The 18,273-nt window shown below is 34.4% G+C and overlaps 1 protein-coding gene across 3 annotated transcripts; it reads left to right on the top strand.

Moving 5' to 3' along the window:
• The first annotated feature begins 4,032 nt into the window (after nucleotides 1–4,032).
• LOC143461986 (uncharacterized) lies at nucleotides 4,033–18,150 on the top strand. Of its 3 annotated transcripts, none has more exons than XM_076959960.1 (15): nucleotides 4,033–4,214; nucleotides 4,348–4,442; nucleotides 4,955–5,024; nucleotides 7,571–7,991; nucleotides 8,314–8,421; nucleotides 8,786–8,869; nucleotides 9,883–9,996; nucleotides 10,087–10,243; nucleotides 15,385–15,491; nucleotides 15,608–15,748; nucleotides 15,825–15,903; nucleotides 16,200–16,381; nucleotides 16,618–16,758; nucleotides 16,907–17,030; nucleotides 17,137–18,150. In XM_076959960.1, the coding sequence occupies exons 1-15, from the start codon at nucleotides 4,084–4,086 to the stop codon at nucleotides 17,229–17,231; spliced, it is 2,049 nt and encodes a 682-aa protein (XP_076816075.1). In that variant the 5' UTR covers nucleotides 4,033–4,083; the 3' UTR covers nucleotides 17,232–18,150. The 3 variants fall into 3 exon arrangements, with proteins under 3 accessions (XP_076816075.1, XP_076816074.1, XP_076816076.1); XM_076959959.1 differs by having other exon boundaries at nucleotides 7,568–7,991; XM_076959961.1 differs by lacking the exons at nucleotides 4,033–4,214; nucleotides 4,348–4,442; nucleotides 4,955–5,024; ... (3 more) ...; nucleotides 9,883–9,996; nucleotides 10,087–10,243 and adding an exon at nucleotides 10,363–15,082.
• The last annotated feature ends 123 nt before the right edge of the window (nucleotides 18,151–18,273 follow it).

Genomic DNA, 18,273 nt, shown 5'->3' with positions numbered 1-18,273 from the left:
AGATTTTCTGACTCATGCATAACAAAAGGCTGAGGTACCATACTTGCCATCGTGGAGATTAGTACACGCACGCACGGGACACATCAACGTCAGAACGTGCTCGCTGAATACACGTTCGTGCCCCTGACTAAAAAGTACGGCTGTTTTCAACGAGAAGTCATACGTGCAGAAACCCAATTTTTGGCGTGATAGCCACTTGGCCTTGGACAGTATGGAATGTGAGTTTTTTGTCCACCTGACAACGTAGCCTAATTTTTTAAGACTAGCAGTAGGCAACAAAATTATGCACCAGATGTCAATGTTTTGGAATTAGCCTGCTTGCATGGATGTTTGGATATGTGCCCCAAAGTACTGTACCAGCAAACCGGTAACTTTTTGACCTATTTTGTGCACCAGATAGCTATACATGTCTGTTGCACAACGCTTTTTTGAGAGGGGGTAAAAGACGGACTCCGTACGAATTTTTACGGACTTTCATGGATTCCGTAAAATAGGTAAAAGATGGACTTCTACGGACTTACCAATTTGGTCGGCTAAATAGAAAATACATTTTTTGTAGCTGTTGACCGCCCGTAATCACGTTCACTATAAAGTCCATCATTTATTATACCAACACAAGTGTTTGCGGGCTTTTTCTTACATCAAGCTTACTTGTCACAGTATAGAAAAAGTCCGTAAACACTTGCGTTGGTATAATAAGAGATGGACTTGTAGCCATATTCAAGAGTCTCGTATCTATGTCGGTCGTGGAATCTACCACAGCCAGTATTCTGATGTCATTGAACTTGCATTCAACTCAACACACTCTGTCCATATTAACGTTCCTTTTATTGACATCGTATTATATTCCAATTCCGATAAAGACCAAAAAACACCACGAGACACAGGCTCGAGTACTAGACAAATGGAAGTCCAAATTAGACTGAAAGTGAAAGGAACGATTCAGGTGAACGCTTGTATTTGTATCATGAAAACCGTCCAAATCTTTGCATAAGACAGGAAATTGTGTAGGTCTGCAGTGTATCATTTTCGACACACTTAAGAAAGCTTGGGCCTTGTGATTATATCATAAACACAATTTCTCAAGTTACATAATTTCAACTAAAATGCTCATTTATTAGAAAAAAACCATTTGAATATTTGGCCAACCAAATTGGTAAGTCCGTCCTTTACCTATTTTACGGAATCTGTAAAGGTCCGTATGGAGCCTGTCTTTTACCTACCCCCCGCTTTCTTTCCATACTGGCGTGATGGTGTATACCAGAGCTGGGCACGAGCATGCTCGTTTTTTGGGAGTGATTGCGTGAACACAGTTCAATTGCCAAAACTGATTGCGTTTGCAAGCTTTCTCATATTTTTTCAGTTTTCCGCTTGTGTTCGTTTACGCGAAGGCTGGAGAACTGTTCTTACGCGTAGCTTTTCAAACTGCCAAACACACCTCACTTTAAGAACCACCAGGCTAGTGAACTGAGATTTATATTCATTTATTTGCAGCCCATTTATATTTTAATGTATGTTTTTTTGCCAAATGGCTGTGGCCTGTACTGAATGGTGAAAAAAGTGCCTGTCCATATAGCCATAACGCGAACAGAAAGTAAACAACCAACTGATATTGTGATCATACTAATATGATGCTTTGTATGTTTCGAATGACTACTGTATGCCTTGATGCTTGATTGAATCATTTATGTACTTGTTGTACGCTAACTGAAATGAAATTGGATTGACACTGTTGGATTTCATAGCCTCAATTTAATAAATAGCTGTGTTAGGATAATGGATCAAGCCACTAAGGTTCGGAAAATAGTATTGAGTCGAGAAAGCGTGGTTACAATGTAAACTTTTAATCTGCTTGTACTACTTTGCAGTTGTTTTAACTCACTGTCTGCAGTCCTTTCAGATGCAAGATACTCTTGATGTGCATCACAAACCGTAATTTTTACTCCATTATTATATCACATTCTACTATTTACATCGGTTTTAGTTTTTCTTCAGTAAGCCATGCTAATCATACTCATGAAGCAGTTGGGTCGTGAGACGTCAGGACTATTTTTGTGAGTTGAATCAGTCTAGTGCAGAAGACACTATTGCATTAAACATTTTTTTGAAACATAATAGTCTAAGTGCTTTTACAACGTTCAAGCATAAACATCTTGTAAACTAGATTTTGGAATGTTTTGGAAATTGGAAATTACATTTTTTTTAAATTTCCAACTATGGACATTTTTAAAAAACATGTAATAGACCAATGTTAAAATGTTTGGCTTCCTGTTTACTAAGTTTAATTAGGCTTTAAATGCTAATACCATGTATATCATGCCGGCGTATAAACCCACTACTGGTTTTCAGGTCCAAAATCCCGCTTTTAGCTTATACTCAGCATATAAGCCTATGCCGCGTTTTTGTCTTAGACTACAATAACTTAATTGCATCTCATACCAAGAAGCCTCAAGGCATTCGATCACAGTTGCAACGTTACAATTACCTGTTTGCCTGACTATTTGTTACAACTTAGTTATTTTTTTTTGTCCCACACATACGCTTTTAAAAACGTGGTAACAAATTTATATTTACAGTACGTTACATTTACTACTGTGTTACAAATTCTTGTTATAAATTGCTGTTGTTTGATAAAAATGCCTCATGCAGCAAAGAACCGAAAATTTGAGGCAAGCTTTAAGTTACAAGTTTTATTGTTTGCCAGAAAGCTAGTAACTCAGCAGCATCTAAAGAGTTTACAGTGGATCATAAGCGGTTTCGCAACTGGATTAAACAAGAGCATATGCTTAGGGCAATGCCAAAATCGAAATGTGCTTTATGCTTGGGGTTAACACAGTGGTCAGTTCTAGAAAATCATGTTGAGAAATGGATTATTCGTCGGTGTAATGAACACAACTATATGCTGGGCCAAATTTGAAATATGAATGATACATCTGTTTGGTTCGATATCCCTTCTACCGAAACTGTGGAAAATCATACGGCTAAAGCAATCTTTGTAAAAACGTCGGGTCATGCAGTTGTTTTAGGTTGCATGGCTGATGGGACCATACTGAAGCCACTGGTAACCTTCAAACGAAAAACTTTGCTTTCTGTCAAGTTTCCGTCAGATGTTTTTGTACACTGTCATGTGAAAGGTTGAATAGAATGAGTCTAAGCAAACCTTTCAAAGACAATTTAAAGAAAATCTGGGCCAAGTGTTTTGATGCAGTCAGAACTAGTTTTCTTTAGGCAACATTTTATACTAGGCGTATAAGCCCACTGTAAGTTGTTAAGATGATTTGGACAGGATTATAAGTTGGCCTATATGTCGAATTACATCGTACAAGAAACTTATTTGGGATTTAAAAGTTTTCCGATTATTATGATTTATGCAATTTATTGTTTTTTTAATTTCCAAGTGTGGCTGCAGACATGGATAATATCCAATCATAGCACTAGAATATACTGGTATGTAACACATACATTTGTAAACATGTAGGGTAAACAGTTTTTTTAACCCAAATTACAAAATCTCATTAGTCTTATATTTTGGTTAGTTCGAAGTATTTTGTGTCCCCATAGCTTGCAGATTGCTGGTTATCTCAAAGTTACCATAGTCAAAATAATCACTCAGAATGTTATAATAAAGTATCCACAGGGCACAGCTGTGCTACCATGTGTTGTGTCATGAGGTTCTCATGTTTCATGTTATGTTAATATTACAGTGCTAATGCTAACAATATGTTAAGGTCAAAGATGTGTCCGGCATCATTTTGACGAATTAATTATTAATCTTCAATTTTGTCAACCTTGGATGACTCACACTCTAGTTTACTCTAGATTTAGTTAGCACCTTCAGATGATTATTAGTTGCAAGCTTTCACTGTACTGTAATAGTTCAGGTTGCTTTGGCAGGCAGTAACATCATACTGCCAGTCCACCAACACTGTCTGTGTTGGTACGTTGAAAAAAGAATAAAAATGTCACCATTTTACTTAGTCTTTCATTCAAGCAGTGTTGATAATTTTATTGATTTTTGCCTTTTACAGGAATTAATTTTAAAACATGTAACTAGTCGTAACAGTTAACATTGACCTGTTAACTATGGACGAAGAAAAAAGTGTAGAGAATAATAACGCAGATGTTCTGTCACTACCAGATACTGCCAAGAAGGTTGATGATTTCGTGGAAAGTCATTCGTTGAAAAGAAAACTTGAGGAAGATGATGATTCAGAGTAAGGGGTTAAAAGTTTTATTTATTTAAAATATCCACTTTGGGTACATTTTTGTATAATTGATTTTATGGTACGATTATAACTGTTGCTAGTTATATGTTATGCTAATAGATGTAATGACTTTTTGATACAGAAAAAGAACTGCTGACAAAAAGGTTAAACTTGAAACTGATGAAGCAATCAAAAAAGAGCAAGATAACAATAGTCCTGAATCTAACACATCCGCAGGTATATTATAGGTAGATAAGCAGGAGGAATGCATATACTTAGATTGGTACACAGATTGGTAAATAGACACGAAACATTGTACTTGTTGTTTTCAAATTAAGCAAACGAAGATTATGTATTCTGAAGTTTGTGTTAATTTTTGCTTATCATTGGAACTGTGCATCATGCAATACAAAATTTTTATAGTATGCTCATCCTACTTGTTTACCCTAATGTATATTAACATTGAGCAAACTCGGTTTAGTTCAATATCATGCTTTTTCAGATTTATGAAATATAAATATTAAATAGTGAATAAAATCAGCAATTATCTAAGTATGTTGCCTTTATATATTTAGCATTTACTGGATTAATTTGGGAAATAATCTAGTTTGTAAGCAATTGATAAGATAACACTGGAAATTGCCAATTAATTTTGTTTTGTGAAACAATGTATTCTGCAAATAGTTATATTGTTTACTGAACACAACTACTGGCAGCATCATGAATGTAATGCTGATTATCTTTTGCAGATGATTCAAAAGAAGAAGATGAAGAAGAAGATGAAGTGCAAGATGAAGGTTTACCTAAAGTTGAAGACAGGTTTATTGCAAAGTTATTGATAATACTTCTACTGCAATCACTTCTTAAAGTGTATGTATTTACCAGGGCAGGTAGGATTTATAAACAAAGTGTACATTTCTACTGTTAGCCACAATTACTCCAGGCAAGCTAGATATTCTAAATTGATCAAAACATTGCCATGTAACAATAATTTTTGATAATCTGTTTCACCTGATTTATTAACAACACAACAGTCTAGTACAGGGGCGGGCAACTTCTTCGGTCGGCGGGCCTGATATGAGAAAATGAAGTACTTGGCGGGCCGGATTCCTGAATAGATTGGAACGCAGCTTTGTCTTATTAATGTTCATGGTCGAAAATGTTTGCTCATAAATGTATGTAGACCCGAACAGAACAATTAGATTTATGGCCATCCTTCTCAGGTTGGCAAACTTGGACTTATTCAGTGACGCAATACAGGGATTGCGGCAGAATGTGGCCGCAGGCCACATTATCATGTAAGACCGGAAACTGTCTGCGGGCCGCTCAAAATCCCGTCGCGGGCCGTATGTTGCCCACCCCTGGTCTAGTAGCAGCAAACCGTTACAATATATAGACACTCTATGACGTCTACCAGTACCTCGCACTCGTTGTTTCCAACATGCGGTACCTAACCTCAAACTTTATGACATTTTTTCTTGTTGTCACATAACCACTAGACCGGTGGTGCCCAATGTTTTTCTTCGTTACTTTTCCCAAACATTTGCAAATCATCCCTAACGTAAATTTGCAGTAACTCGTTACATTAAATACATGGTGGTGTCATGATGAAATATATGTATTCAAACAAATGAAAATTTGCTTATGACCCTAAAAAAATATGAAAACTTTTATAGTAAACAAAGACACATTTAACTTATATATATGTTATACTCTTAAATTCTGTATCCTGTAAATAATATGATATGGGTGCAGAAGCAATAAAACTGAAATCATTTCCTTCCTTGGATAGATGTTCTTCTCCAAAGACTTAAATTCCATTCTTGGTGACCCAAGTAGCTCCCATTGAGAATACTAGGCATCATAAAACTAGGCATCATGTTACATATCTTCTCTCTCTCTCAAACACAGAAACTCAGTAAACCATCTCTCACAAAAAGGATTAGGCTAATCATAATCATAATCGCTATTTCATTCGACTGTCAATCGTTAACATGTTTGTGTATTGGAATAAATTTAGAATTCGCCTTTTAATAAACTGTTAATTTTTTGATATTTACAGTAACAATGACAAAAATAGTTAAGTATTCGAAATAAACTTGAATTGTAAGCGATTTTCCAAAATCGCGGTATAAGTAACAATTAACTTAACCAACGTAGAATTAAATAAAATTGTTAATAACTGAACTGGTAGTTTGGTATGTGCAATAAATAAAAAATTAGTTAGGTTAGAAAGCACAGGCTATATAGTCAGTCACGCATCAATTGTTGTTACATTCAAATTATTAATAACAATAATCTCCAAAAACTGATTAAAATTGAAAAAACCATTTAATTTAATGATTACTTGGTAGACACATCTTTTTTAACCCAAATCACAAAATTAAGTCTTTGCGTAAAGAACTAATTTTTACATTTTTGTCCTAAACCCCTTGCTTTTGACTTGAAAGCAGTCTGCGGTTTACTGGTAGATTGTGATTCACTGGTTGGGCACTGATATAACTGACTGCCATTACTGACTCACTACCCTTATTGATTAGTCCCAATGCTCCAGTCACACCAAATTTGTAGCCTATATATAGACTACTGTACTAACTCACTGTATTAACTAATTTACACTATTGTACTATACTAGCTGTACTGTATGGTATATATACAGTAAGGTTCAATTTACAAACGGAGTAATAAATTTACATCCTATCACATTCTTAAAAATCATGAAATATCTTGATCAATCAGTTAGGTAGAACAATCACAACATAACTTGTCCCGTGTCATTACATAACCGGCCGATTTAATTTATAGTACAGCCATACATCATGATGTCAATTTCAATTTGATGATACCAGTTTGGTCAACTACTGTTGTGTGTCTTAATGCAAGATATTTTAAGATGGATTTTATCCACTTAGTTTTTCTTTCTGGCTCCATCACCTCTGCAGTATTTACAGTAAGACCCATTTAATGTAACTACGGACAATATGACCAGCTGATATTTATGACCGTTTTGGTTTGAGCTCTAGGTTTTTACAATGAAAGTTTCCACAAGAACAACCGGACATCAGTTTGTAATTAACACATAATTGTTTCTTTCTTGTGAGGTATCTGGTGACTGAGTTTGAATTTTTTTCATAACACATGTTTACAACTGAACTGCATATTAACAATTCATGCTTTTTGATTATTATGCGTCCACACCAATCCGGGTCTTGCTATAACAGGTCCAGTGTATGTGACAATTAGGTAATATTTCTTACAACCAAATTGGGCTGGTTCTAAGCTAATTACATTAAGCTGCTTCTACTGTAGAATTTTGATAGACTTTTGTTTCATGCTCTGACTGTTGTCTTTTTATATGTCAGCAGCAGGAAGGAACTTAATGCCTTGGAAATAGGCACAACACAAGAAGACTCAAAAGCATCACCTGTCGAAGTTACAGTAGAACAAAAACATGAATTTGAGGAAGAAAGCTGTTCAAGCAATGAAAATGAAGCTTCAGAATCTCCGGATAAGGATAAGCTTCAAGGCGACCACGAGGACGCTGTTACAGAAACCGTGGTCAAAACAAAGTCATTGTTAAGCAAGGTTCAAGATGATACCTTTCCACTGACTCCACCAGCTCAAAATACCGATGAAAAAATTGACGATGAAGAAAAATATCTTGACCAACCAGTGGACCTAAGTGATCCAAGAAATAAGGAAAACAACATGGTGATAGTTTTAAGTGACGATGAAGGAATGAAAGAAGTAATTTCTGAAGATCAGCAACTGGCCAAAATTAAAATGGTATTACTATTAGTGCTGTTATGTGTAATATGATTATGTTGTTATGCTTATTTAACAATGGTAGACTGATACTAAATGATGGCATGACTTATTTTCTTTAGCTAATAATACAAAGTAAGTAAATCTTATGTGTTTGGAACATAAACCCAGAAGTTTATGCATGATTTATTTGCTAATTAGCCAACATGATATTCAAAGCATGATACTTTTTAATTGTAAATTCAATTGCCAAGTATAGTTGCAGAAGCAGTTTCCTTAGTGGCAAAAGCATGATGTTTATTGCTTGCTCTTACTGAGTATGTGCGATATGATGATGTTTTAGATGAGAAGTGAACAAAGAAAGAAGATAAAGAAACTTCAAAATGAATTGCGAAGAGAAGAAGCGAAATTAGTTTTATTAAAAAAGCTTCGTTATAACCAAGTTGGCAAGGTATTTAGCTACTAAGCGTACATACTGTCATTTGACAACTTATAGTAACTTTATATTACAATTACTTTGTTATGACAATTTTATTTTGCAATTTGGAACGTTGTTAATAGTTGCTTGTTTCTCATGATACAAAGGTTTTGGTTTATCTAAAATATACGATCCTATCTGCTATATGAATAAAATATTGTTAGTTGTTTTGTATATGGTATGTGTTGTTTAATTTTTCTACACGAACAAATTGTTAAGCAATTTTAATGTCACAAGTGATATATTTTTTGCTTGAGCATATTTTTCTATAAACTTTGGTATATTTAATTGCTTTTGTTTACAAATTGTACTCACTTGACAAGCATTTTTGTGCTAGCAACAAAATACTTCTGGTGTCACTTCAAGCCAGTCTGCCTCCAATCAATATTTGTCAAGTCAACAGAAGTCTTCTAGCAACCAGGTCCGTAGTTGATTATATCTAATCTAATTGATGTCACTTTTTGATGTGTTATGATTGGTTTAATCCAATGTTTCACAAAGTTTTTTGAAAAATGTCCGCTTCTTTATAAAAAGAATGCTAATCACCTAAAACCAAAGTAAATTTTAAAAATTATTTAAAATTTTAAAATTCTTTGTAGGCTACTCAATTTGATATCAGATTACTTGTATTTGGCGGTATAGGATTAATTTGCACAATTGCTTTGATCCTTGTTTTGCAGCTTTAACATTTCTAGTTTTGGTTTGCTACAAATGCTTGTATTTGCATTAAGACATATTTAATTATCCAAATTTGTACCCCAGCTGTAGTGCTGCTTTCATGAAAAATGTTGCTATCCTTAATGTTGGTTTAGTCATAGGAGAGAAATTGTTTTCCGATTCCTCATTTGAAACCAAAAATTGTAATAAACTTTTTTTGTGTTGTATATATATATATACATTCATGACTAAAATAGTTATTTAGTTAACATTAATAATAAACAAAATATTGTACATTTTATGAATTAGATAACAAACAGTTTTACATTTGTTTTACGTGTCATATCATAGCCAAAAAGAAATCGTAACTTACAGAAAACAAATATTTTTAATCGAACAATTCACCATTGAATCAGTGCAGCATCTTACTATAGCTATAAACTTTCATGTTGTTATGATGGCAGGTGTAGTAAACCAAAAGTAAAAAACACTCAAAGAGTTCATGTCCTTGTCAAGGCAACATATTACTCTCAAGGTGTATTGTTAGAAATGCAGCACTGCTATTTTGCAATCCATTCCTTACCTCGATTGTAATAAGCCATTGCTTTTTGTTATTTCAGTTGTCTTTTTTGCTCATAAACTAGAACAGCTATAATTTTTTAACATGTGTCGTGTTTCCTAAACCTTTCCTGATAATTAACTGCACAAACTGAGCGCAAGCCTATTTTCTATTTTGTTTATTTTGTATAATTCTAATTATGGTAATTTTATAATTAGTTTCAAAAATCTCATTCATCATCATCTTCGTCATCACAATCATTATCATCGGCACAAAATCTCTCAAACAGACCACCCCAGAAGTCGTCATCCAATCAAAATTATCAATCCAAAGTCAGTCATTTACACTCTAAATTTTATTTTCTTCTAAATTTGTTTTTACACTTAAAACTTCTAACTACCTTTCTTACATTGTTTTGAAAGACTTCTGCTGCTCAAGCTCAAGCCAATCGGAATGCCATGGCGGCCATGTTGCAAATGCCCCAACTTGTTGCTGCTGCCGGTGGCACTCAGAATGCTGCCGCATTTTTACGCAACCATTCTAATATGAACATTCAAGGAGCAGCTCAGTTGTTATTGGGTATAACTGTGGCTATGAGTAACTTAATAGAATTATTTATATATATATATATATATACAGTACTCTATATATACAGTACTCTATATTTATATACTCAGTAAGTTTAGAGCACCTCATAGTCTCAAGTTTTGTGACTGCTTGAGCTGCTATTGCTATCAATTGCGTTAATTCTCAGTTTGTAAATGTTGCAAATCGCTGATCGTAATTGGAAAAGTAAGGTATTTTTAGAATAAAACATCATTGAAAATACCATGAAGTAGTACCAGCTACAGCAGTTGTAGTTAAATACATCTTTTGTTTTGGATAACAGTCAAATCATCCTTCTTCAGGGCGTAGGTCAAATTTGATTGCTATCCGAAATTATTGTCAGCATTATGTAAATAAAATACTGTATATTTTAACTGCAGTTGTCGTAGTTATTGCTACTTTGTGGTATTTGAAAACCAGTTCATCTCTTCCCACTTTATATTATCGACAAAGCAGCATTGGTTTGATATGGGAGAATGCCAGCACTAGTTTATGCTTCTCCAAAATGCTAAATATATATTTGGCTTTTTATGAATTTTGCGACAATAAATGATTTTCTCTTTCCACTTTGAATCTGTGTTTCAGGGTCAGAAACAATATTATTATTATATCCTATACCAGATCTATTGCCAATTAATTATTATTATTTACTAAACAATTTATGAATTTTACTTATAGTATGTACTGTATGATATATGAATTTTGTTTAAGTAGAGAGGAATTTAACAGTACCACACAGTTTCTAATATGACAGCTTATGCAAAAAGGCACAAAATACATTAATTTAAAAAAACACTATACTGTAGTTTGAATAATGGAGGGCGATGTTGGTCTAAAACTCCTTCGAGCATTTTTACTTGCAAATGAATGTATTTTGAGCCTTTTGCATTAGTTGGACATCGTAATAGCAACAATGTGGTATTTGTATATGAATTGCTTTTATATTATATTGCTGGCTGACTGCAGCAACAAGAAATTACTACAACATTTCATCATTTTATAGATTAAGTAAAGTAAACTTGACATGGTGGCTGACTCACTAGTCACTACCATCAAGCTTAGGCATAACTAAGCATCTTGAATAAACTGTTAGGTATGCTGAAATCACTTAATGTGAACTAACCTTTTTTTTGTTACGTATGGTGTGTTTAGTGGCCCTAGGTAACATTTATTACCTGTTTCTCGCTCCCATTTTCGTGGTGATTTAATTACATATACCCAACATCAATTAGGAGTACTTGTAGTTTCGGTTAGGATTCATATATATATGCAATGGCTGTTAAGCTTTTTAGTTTGTCAACAGGTTTTATGTTACGTATAATTTTCTATTCATATTAACTCTTAAAATAATTTAAAAAAAAGTTAAGCTATTATAATGCTTTCTTTATATCAAATTTGTCATATTTTACTGAACTGCCTATGAAAAAGAAAAACTTTCGTCATATGCTCATGGCATGCTTTTTATTTGGGCAGTGTGATAGTCACTGATATATTGTTGTTTGGTCAGTAACTTTGACTGTGCTGTAAAGAACATTAGGGTGATATTAAATCTAGCAGTGCTAAATAAAACAATCATTGACATGCAGCCAGCGACAGGAAACCAGAAAGAAGTCATTTTCTGCTTATGTGATTGGTGGTCAGACGGACGGCGCCTGTAGATAGCTTATGACCTGGGCTTGTTTGTGTCTGCGTGTTTAGCTCAACACTGAAAAACCTAACATTTGTATTATGTGCAAGAAATAATTACTATAGTATATAAGACTTTTGGTAGGATCAGTTTATAAAATGGTTCAATATTTTCAGCTGCCAAACTTATATATAAACTGCAGTTATGGACTTGATTTGTAACCATAATTAAAATGTGTTCCAAATACATATGTTTAAATGGGCAAAAGTAGTTTTCACCTCTCCTTAATACTTGGTGTTATCAGTGTTCAGAGACTGGATTGATGTAGTTTTGCAATGCAGTCAACATTGCTATAATTTTCTCCATTCAAGTATTGATTTCCATAGGTTAGGTTTGAACAAGTCTTTCAGTAAGGTTAGTCTAGCTAGGTCTGGTTGGTAAATCTAAAGGTAAAACAGTCATTGTAAAAACACTGGCCATTTCATTGCTCTGAAACTAAAATAGTTTATTGTAATTATATGCAGAAAAGGATTATAGACAGTGGTGGGATTCAAATACTTTAACATCCGGTTCTTTCACTAGCAGCATGCCATATTGACCCGGGGCTGATTTTCACGTAGGCCTATACATACGCTTGTTAACAACCGGTTCGCAGAGGTCATTAAAATTCCAAGAACCGGTTCGCATGAACTGGTGCGAACCGGCTGAATCCCACCACTGGTTATAGATTTAAGTTTGTGTTTGAATTTTGGTCATAACTTACTCTAAAAGTTGCTGTTTAGCTGGTTCAAAGTAGCTTTTTGATGTAATATGCGTACAAAGGCACAAAATTAGCATTGTCGTTTTATTCATTATCACTTCCAGGATATTACAAAATCCTAGTACAGTGGAATTCGGCTAATACAGCCACGGATTACGGTTAATTAATACAACCAACTGCTAGTTACATGCAAATTGCTTGGGATAGAGTTTTTCTATGCATTCTTCTTGTTGCAAAACCCTGGTTAATGCATTCATCCACCGCATAATACATCCACTTGTGATACCCCATACAGGCAAGTTGTTTTTTACAGATTTCAGATAAACCTCGGTGCACATGAAAATCGGTTATTACAACCATTGTTCATTACATCCAAAATCAGCTGGTCTTAAGATAGATATGCTAACCAAATTCTAGTTTATATATTATGTACTTGCATTAATGCCATGGTATTTATGTATGAATAGATAGCCTACATATTTTTATATGAGGTTATAACCAACGTAGGAAGGTTGCAAAAATTTTGTCATCTCTCATGTCCCTACTCATTTGCCATTGTTGAACATGTTATACAGCCAAGTGTTTTAATGATTCCATTTAATTCTGACGTCACTTACTTAATTACATCTGTTATTGATAATGGCTATTATTAGCTAAGGATGTACCGAATTAAACACGCCAAATATTACACACAAATATCAAACATTTTTGTTATCCTTTCAAATCAAATCCTACGGGTAAATCTAGGTCACATTGTTTATGTTGTAAAAAGCATGGAAACAAGTACGAAACATCAACCCTTGTGGTTGTTTGGTTGACAGTGAAATGGTTGTTGTGTTGAGTGTTGTCATTACTTTTTCTATCAGTTATATCAATGGTTTAGTTTCTGCGTAAGGAGGCTTAAAGGAGGGGTAAGTCCAAAACCAAGTTGACCTTATATGAAAGAACACTATTCACTGAACATTCTGGTGAAATATTTTTGATAAATAGTTCGTGGTTAGGTAGTTATTGGCTAAAGAAAATCTCAAACTTTCAGTCTTTGGCCTTCATTGTAACGTAGATTGAGGTTCTTTTTATTTCATAGACTAGTCAAGTTGCTTGACAACATGTTGCTGCTGTTGCTTTCTTTGCAAGGTAGTCAACTGAGTTTTACCTACCGATAATTCCATGAAACATGTATCATTTATCCCTATAAATGTATAGTTCTACCATAAACGCAGTATATTTGATGTGTATTCATGTGCAGTTATGTGCAGTTATGCCCCACACACATTTCCATGCTGACATAAATAAATAAAAAGATACATAAGAAAATAGGTTATTAAATCATGTATATGAGTAAAATTTAATCCAGAGAATTATCTAATTTAAAATTTCTAGGAGTTGTTAAGCGTTTTATGCTTAGTTACTACGTTCAATATTTTGCAATTAATGTTTTGAAAATGTTTGGTGATGGCGCTCTCCTTAGAAGAGAAGCGTAAAAGAAATTGCCAGCGTAAGCGACTGGAACGCCAACATCTAAGCTTGGAGGAAAAAGAGAGAAGAAAGATCCAGCAGCGTTTTTATAAAAGAAAAAGGCGCGCCTTGGAAACCCCAGAAGAAGCGGTGCAGCGACGAGAAAAGGAAAGAAATCACAAAAGATTTTTACGTCAATTACATCGCAACTTAGCATCACAAGATGACGCCACAAATCCTGAAAAGGACAAAGAGCACAACCATTGGAAGAAACTTGAGGAAAAGTGTCGACTTCGGCAAAAACTATATCAAAGAGAAAGAAGAGCTGCTGAAACTCCTGAACAAAGAGAGAAAAGAAGAGAAAAAGAGAAGTTTCAGAAACGAAAAAGTAGAGAAGCAGCTCGCAAAACCACTTTGGGAATTACACCAGCTGTCACTCAGGAGACTACTTCTAACCCTGCCAAAATGGCTGTGACTTGTTCTAAATCCATTCATCATGTTTGCAATCACAAATCATCAGATAACCCTCTGTCTTTCCAAAAAAACCAAAAACTTGACTTTTGTCATGACCGGTTTTCAGATTTGTCAGAAAAATCAAAAACTAGACTAGCTATTAAAGATGGCACAAATCGCCAAAATAACTTCATTTGCTCTAAACTTTTACATCCAAAATCAGTTCAATCTATGTGCTCTGCCGCACAAGGTACCAAAATTTGTCAGGAATCATTTGTAGCAACACTGGGTTTTGTTCACCACAGGATGTTTTGCAAAAGCATAAAAGAAAAGCCTTGCTTAACATCGGTGCATCACACTGTGGTTCAAACAGATCAGCAGTTTTTTGCCATACAATTAGGTTTGATACGGAAATCTAAAAGTACTTTCCAGCATATTACGACAGCGTCACACAAACCAAAACGCAAAAACTTGATTCTTGTGAAGCACATTGATTTGATGAACCCACTGATGAAAGGTAGCGGCTGAAAGGTTGTTTGTCATTAGTCAGGTTCATATATGCTGACGTATCATGTTAGAACCAAGAAAGAAATGTTATTGGGCCCGTGGCTTGTGCTTAGTAGTAGTATAGTTCATGTTTATGCTCATGCCCAGTTTACCGGGAAACTTTAACATATGATTAACTTTGAAAATTCAACTGGCTCCAGTTGTGTGTTCTACAAGTTAGTTTTTAGATATACTGTTTGTGTTTTTTGTCTTTGTGAGATGGAATTATTGGATTTTTCGTTTGTTCGTTATCCTTTTGCTTTGTTTTTTTAGGAGCTAATCAACCTGGAGACTTGTCATCAAAGATGCAACAAATTTTAAAACAAAATGTGCCACAGCCGTTACATAGAACACCAGTGCAGTCATTCAAGCAGCAACAAGTAAAACTGTTGTATTGCAACACTGCCACAATCAAAAGAGCATTTACTTTTGTATACTAATTACTAATCTGCTTTTAAAACTATTATGTTTTAATCATGTTCCTTTATTGAACTAGGCTTCGGCTAAATTAGCACTTCGCAAACAACTGGAGAAAACTCTTCTTGAGATTCCTCCGCCAAAACCACCGCCGCCAGAGATCAATTTCCTACCAAGTGCCGCCAGCGCTGAATTCATCTGCCTTGTTGGTTTAGAAGAGGTTGAACGATGGCTCCACAAGTTCAGAAGTTACGAGAGAACATGTTTTTATATTATTTTAATCTTACTTTTTGTAGGTTGTCAGTAAAATTCAAGAAGCAAAACAAAGCAAGGAGGACGATGATGAGGTCCTGCCACCATTTGTATGTGTTCAGTGTAAGTATCACAAACGACATGCTTTTCTGCTGTAAACTATGATTTTCTTTGATTGTGCAAATTTGATTAGTTTTGCACAGGGCGTTTCTTTTATGTCAACTTTTCACTTTTAATTAATCTAGTTTTAGATACTTTTATTATTCAGTGCTGTGTTTTTCTTAAAGTGCACATTTTTCTTAATTTTTTGTAATTGATTTTGCAATTTCGCTCAAGTTCTTACCTACTTATATGCTCAAATACTAAGTAATAAAACTAAGGGTTAAGACAGTGATGAAATATGTAAAGCTTTAATGCAGGTGACAAAGACTTCAGCCCGCTTTGGAAAGTTAATCACGAGGGAAATCAGGTGATGTGTCTTCAGTGTGTAATGACCAATCAGAAGAAAGCGCTAAAAGCAGAACACACGAATCGCTTGAAAACCGCTTTTGTGAAAGCGCTGCAGCAAGAACAGGAAATAGAACAGAAAATTGCAAAACAGGTACAAACTGATTGCTGATTACGTAATGTTTCATAGTGCTGTTGCTTAACAAAGTAAAGCCTAATGTTTTGGAAAAATTGTTTATATATTTATTATTTATATAACATTGTCATGTGTCAGCTTCACTTAGGTCGTACGTATTTAAAGAAAACTCATAATTTAAAAGCTGTACTTAAATACTAGTAATGTACTGTATCCTGTATGTTTGCTGTTATTCAATTATTTGATATTGTTAGCAATCATCTGAAAAACTGTCGTCAAGTAATGAAACATTGGAAGCGGCTGTGGCAGCTGCTGCAAGTCAGCTTCAGCAACAACAGCAGCATTTAAAGAAACTGCATCAGAAAAGTCAATACAGACAGCAACAATTTTTACAGGTTTATTTTAAAACTTTGCTAATTATTTTGGAGCGAGGTTGGAATTGGATCAGTACTGATTTGATTAGATTTATTGTTGTGTTAATGTTTATGATTATGATATACTGTAATACTTGTTTTTAAATTTTATTTATTTTATTAACTTTAGAGACAATTGCAGCAACAGCAACAACAACAACGTGCAGCGAATTTTGCAGCAGCGAATTTTAGGCCAACCCCGCAGCAGATTAGAAACGCAATGCCGCCTGTGCAGTTTTCATTTGGACCAACCAGTAATTCGAATTTTTTTACCATCAGTTTACCAGATGAACTTATCATGCTCAACTTGGCACCTTGAAGGCAATGTTGTAGGTTATTTTAAAACTTTAATATTTTCAGGCTCATCAAAATCAGCAGAACGTCAGTTTTTACTTGACATGATGCCAAATAGAAGCTCAACTTCAAAACCTCAGATGAAAGGAGGATGGAAATAAATATTTAAAACACGCTTCAGTGACACTTAAGTCAAATTAAGGCTAATATTAAATAGCCGATGGTTTTAAGACCCAAGCCCTTTCACCTGTAGCTGCTACTATGTGCTACATGTAAATATTTAAACTCGTCTGTAATGTGTGCTATATTTCATGGTGTTATACGTCAAGATCCTATCGTGTCAGCCTGAAATATATGTTCAAAAACATCATCTGACAAAAGAAAAGTTTTGCAAAACCTATCTGAGATACCATATTGTATTAAAACCATACATCTTAAATGATGTTATATTTGTTTTTGCTATGATTACACATGAGCTCTTGTTGTTGCCTGCAAACCATACAAGCTCCAAACCAAGTGAGAGATTACTAAGACACCAGTTTCAACAGAAAACATGCTGTTATGTTGTACATTGATAATGGTCAAACCAAATGTTCTTTGAAGTTTATATTTTTATTACTGGTTTATTTTGATGCCCCTTGTCTATCTTTTATAAATTTCAAGCCCAGAAATTGTACTCTTTTTTAAATGAACAATTCAGTCCACAGGTAATCTTTATTTACAAAGACTATCTTGTCCTCACTTTTGCAACCTACATGCTGCTTCAATACAATGAAGTTTTTTCTCAGTAAACGTATGACTAAGTTGGCTTCATCTACTACTTTTTTTGAGACAAATTTTATGGTTTATTGGATGTAAGAGAAAATTAATGTCATGTTTTGTTCATGAACACTAACTATTTTCAAGTTTTTTGTTTTCAATACTTTGGACTATGTGGACCTCGTTTAGAAACACCTGTTTTTACAGAGATCTACAAAACCAAGGTGTTTTATTTTGTTATTCTAGGAAATATTTGTAAAATACTGGCTTGTGCATTTTCATGTTGCTGACGTTTGCCCGAATAAAACAGATTGCAACTTACCATGTTTTCTTTACTATGACAATAAACAGGTGAATGAATTTTCAAATGGATTGTGTTATGTTCTCATCCCAAACAGGAAACGTTAATTCATGTATCGATGCATTTTCAGAAATATTTACCCA

Source organism: Clavelina lepadiformis, chromosome 6, assembly GCF_947623445.1.
Source record: "Clavelina lepadiformis chromosome 6, kaClaLepa1.1, whole genome shotgun sequence".
Classification (NCBI taxonomy): Eukaryota; Metazoa; Chordata; class Ascidiacea; order Aplousobranchia; family Clavelinidae; genus Clavelina; species Clavelina lepadiformis.
The sequence above is the reverse complement of the archived record's forward strand: the minus strand, read 5'-3'. Positions and strand labels throughout refer to the sequence as shown.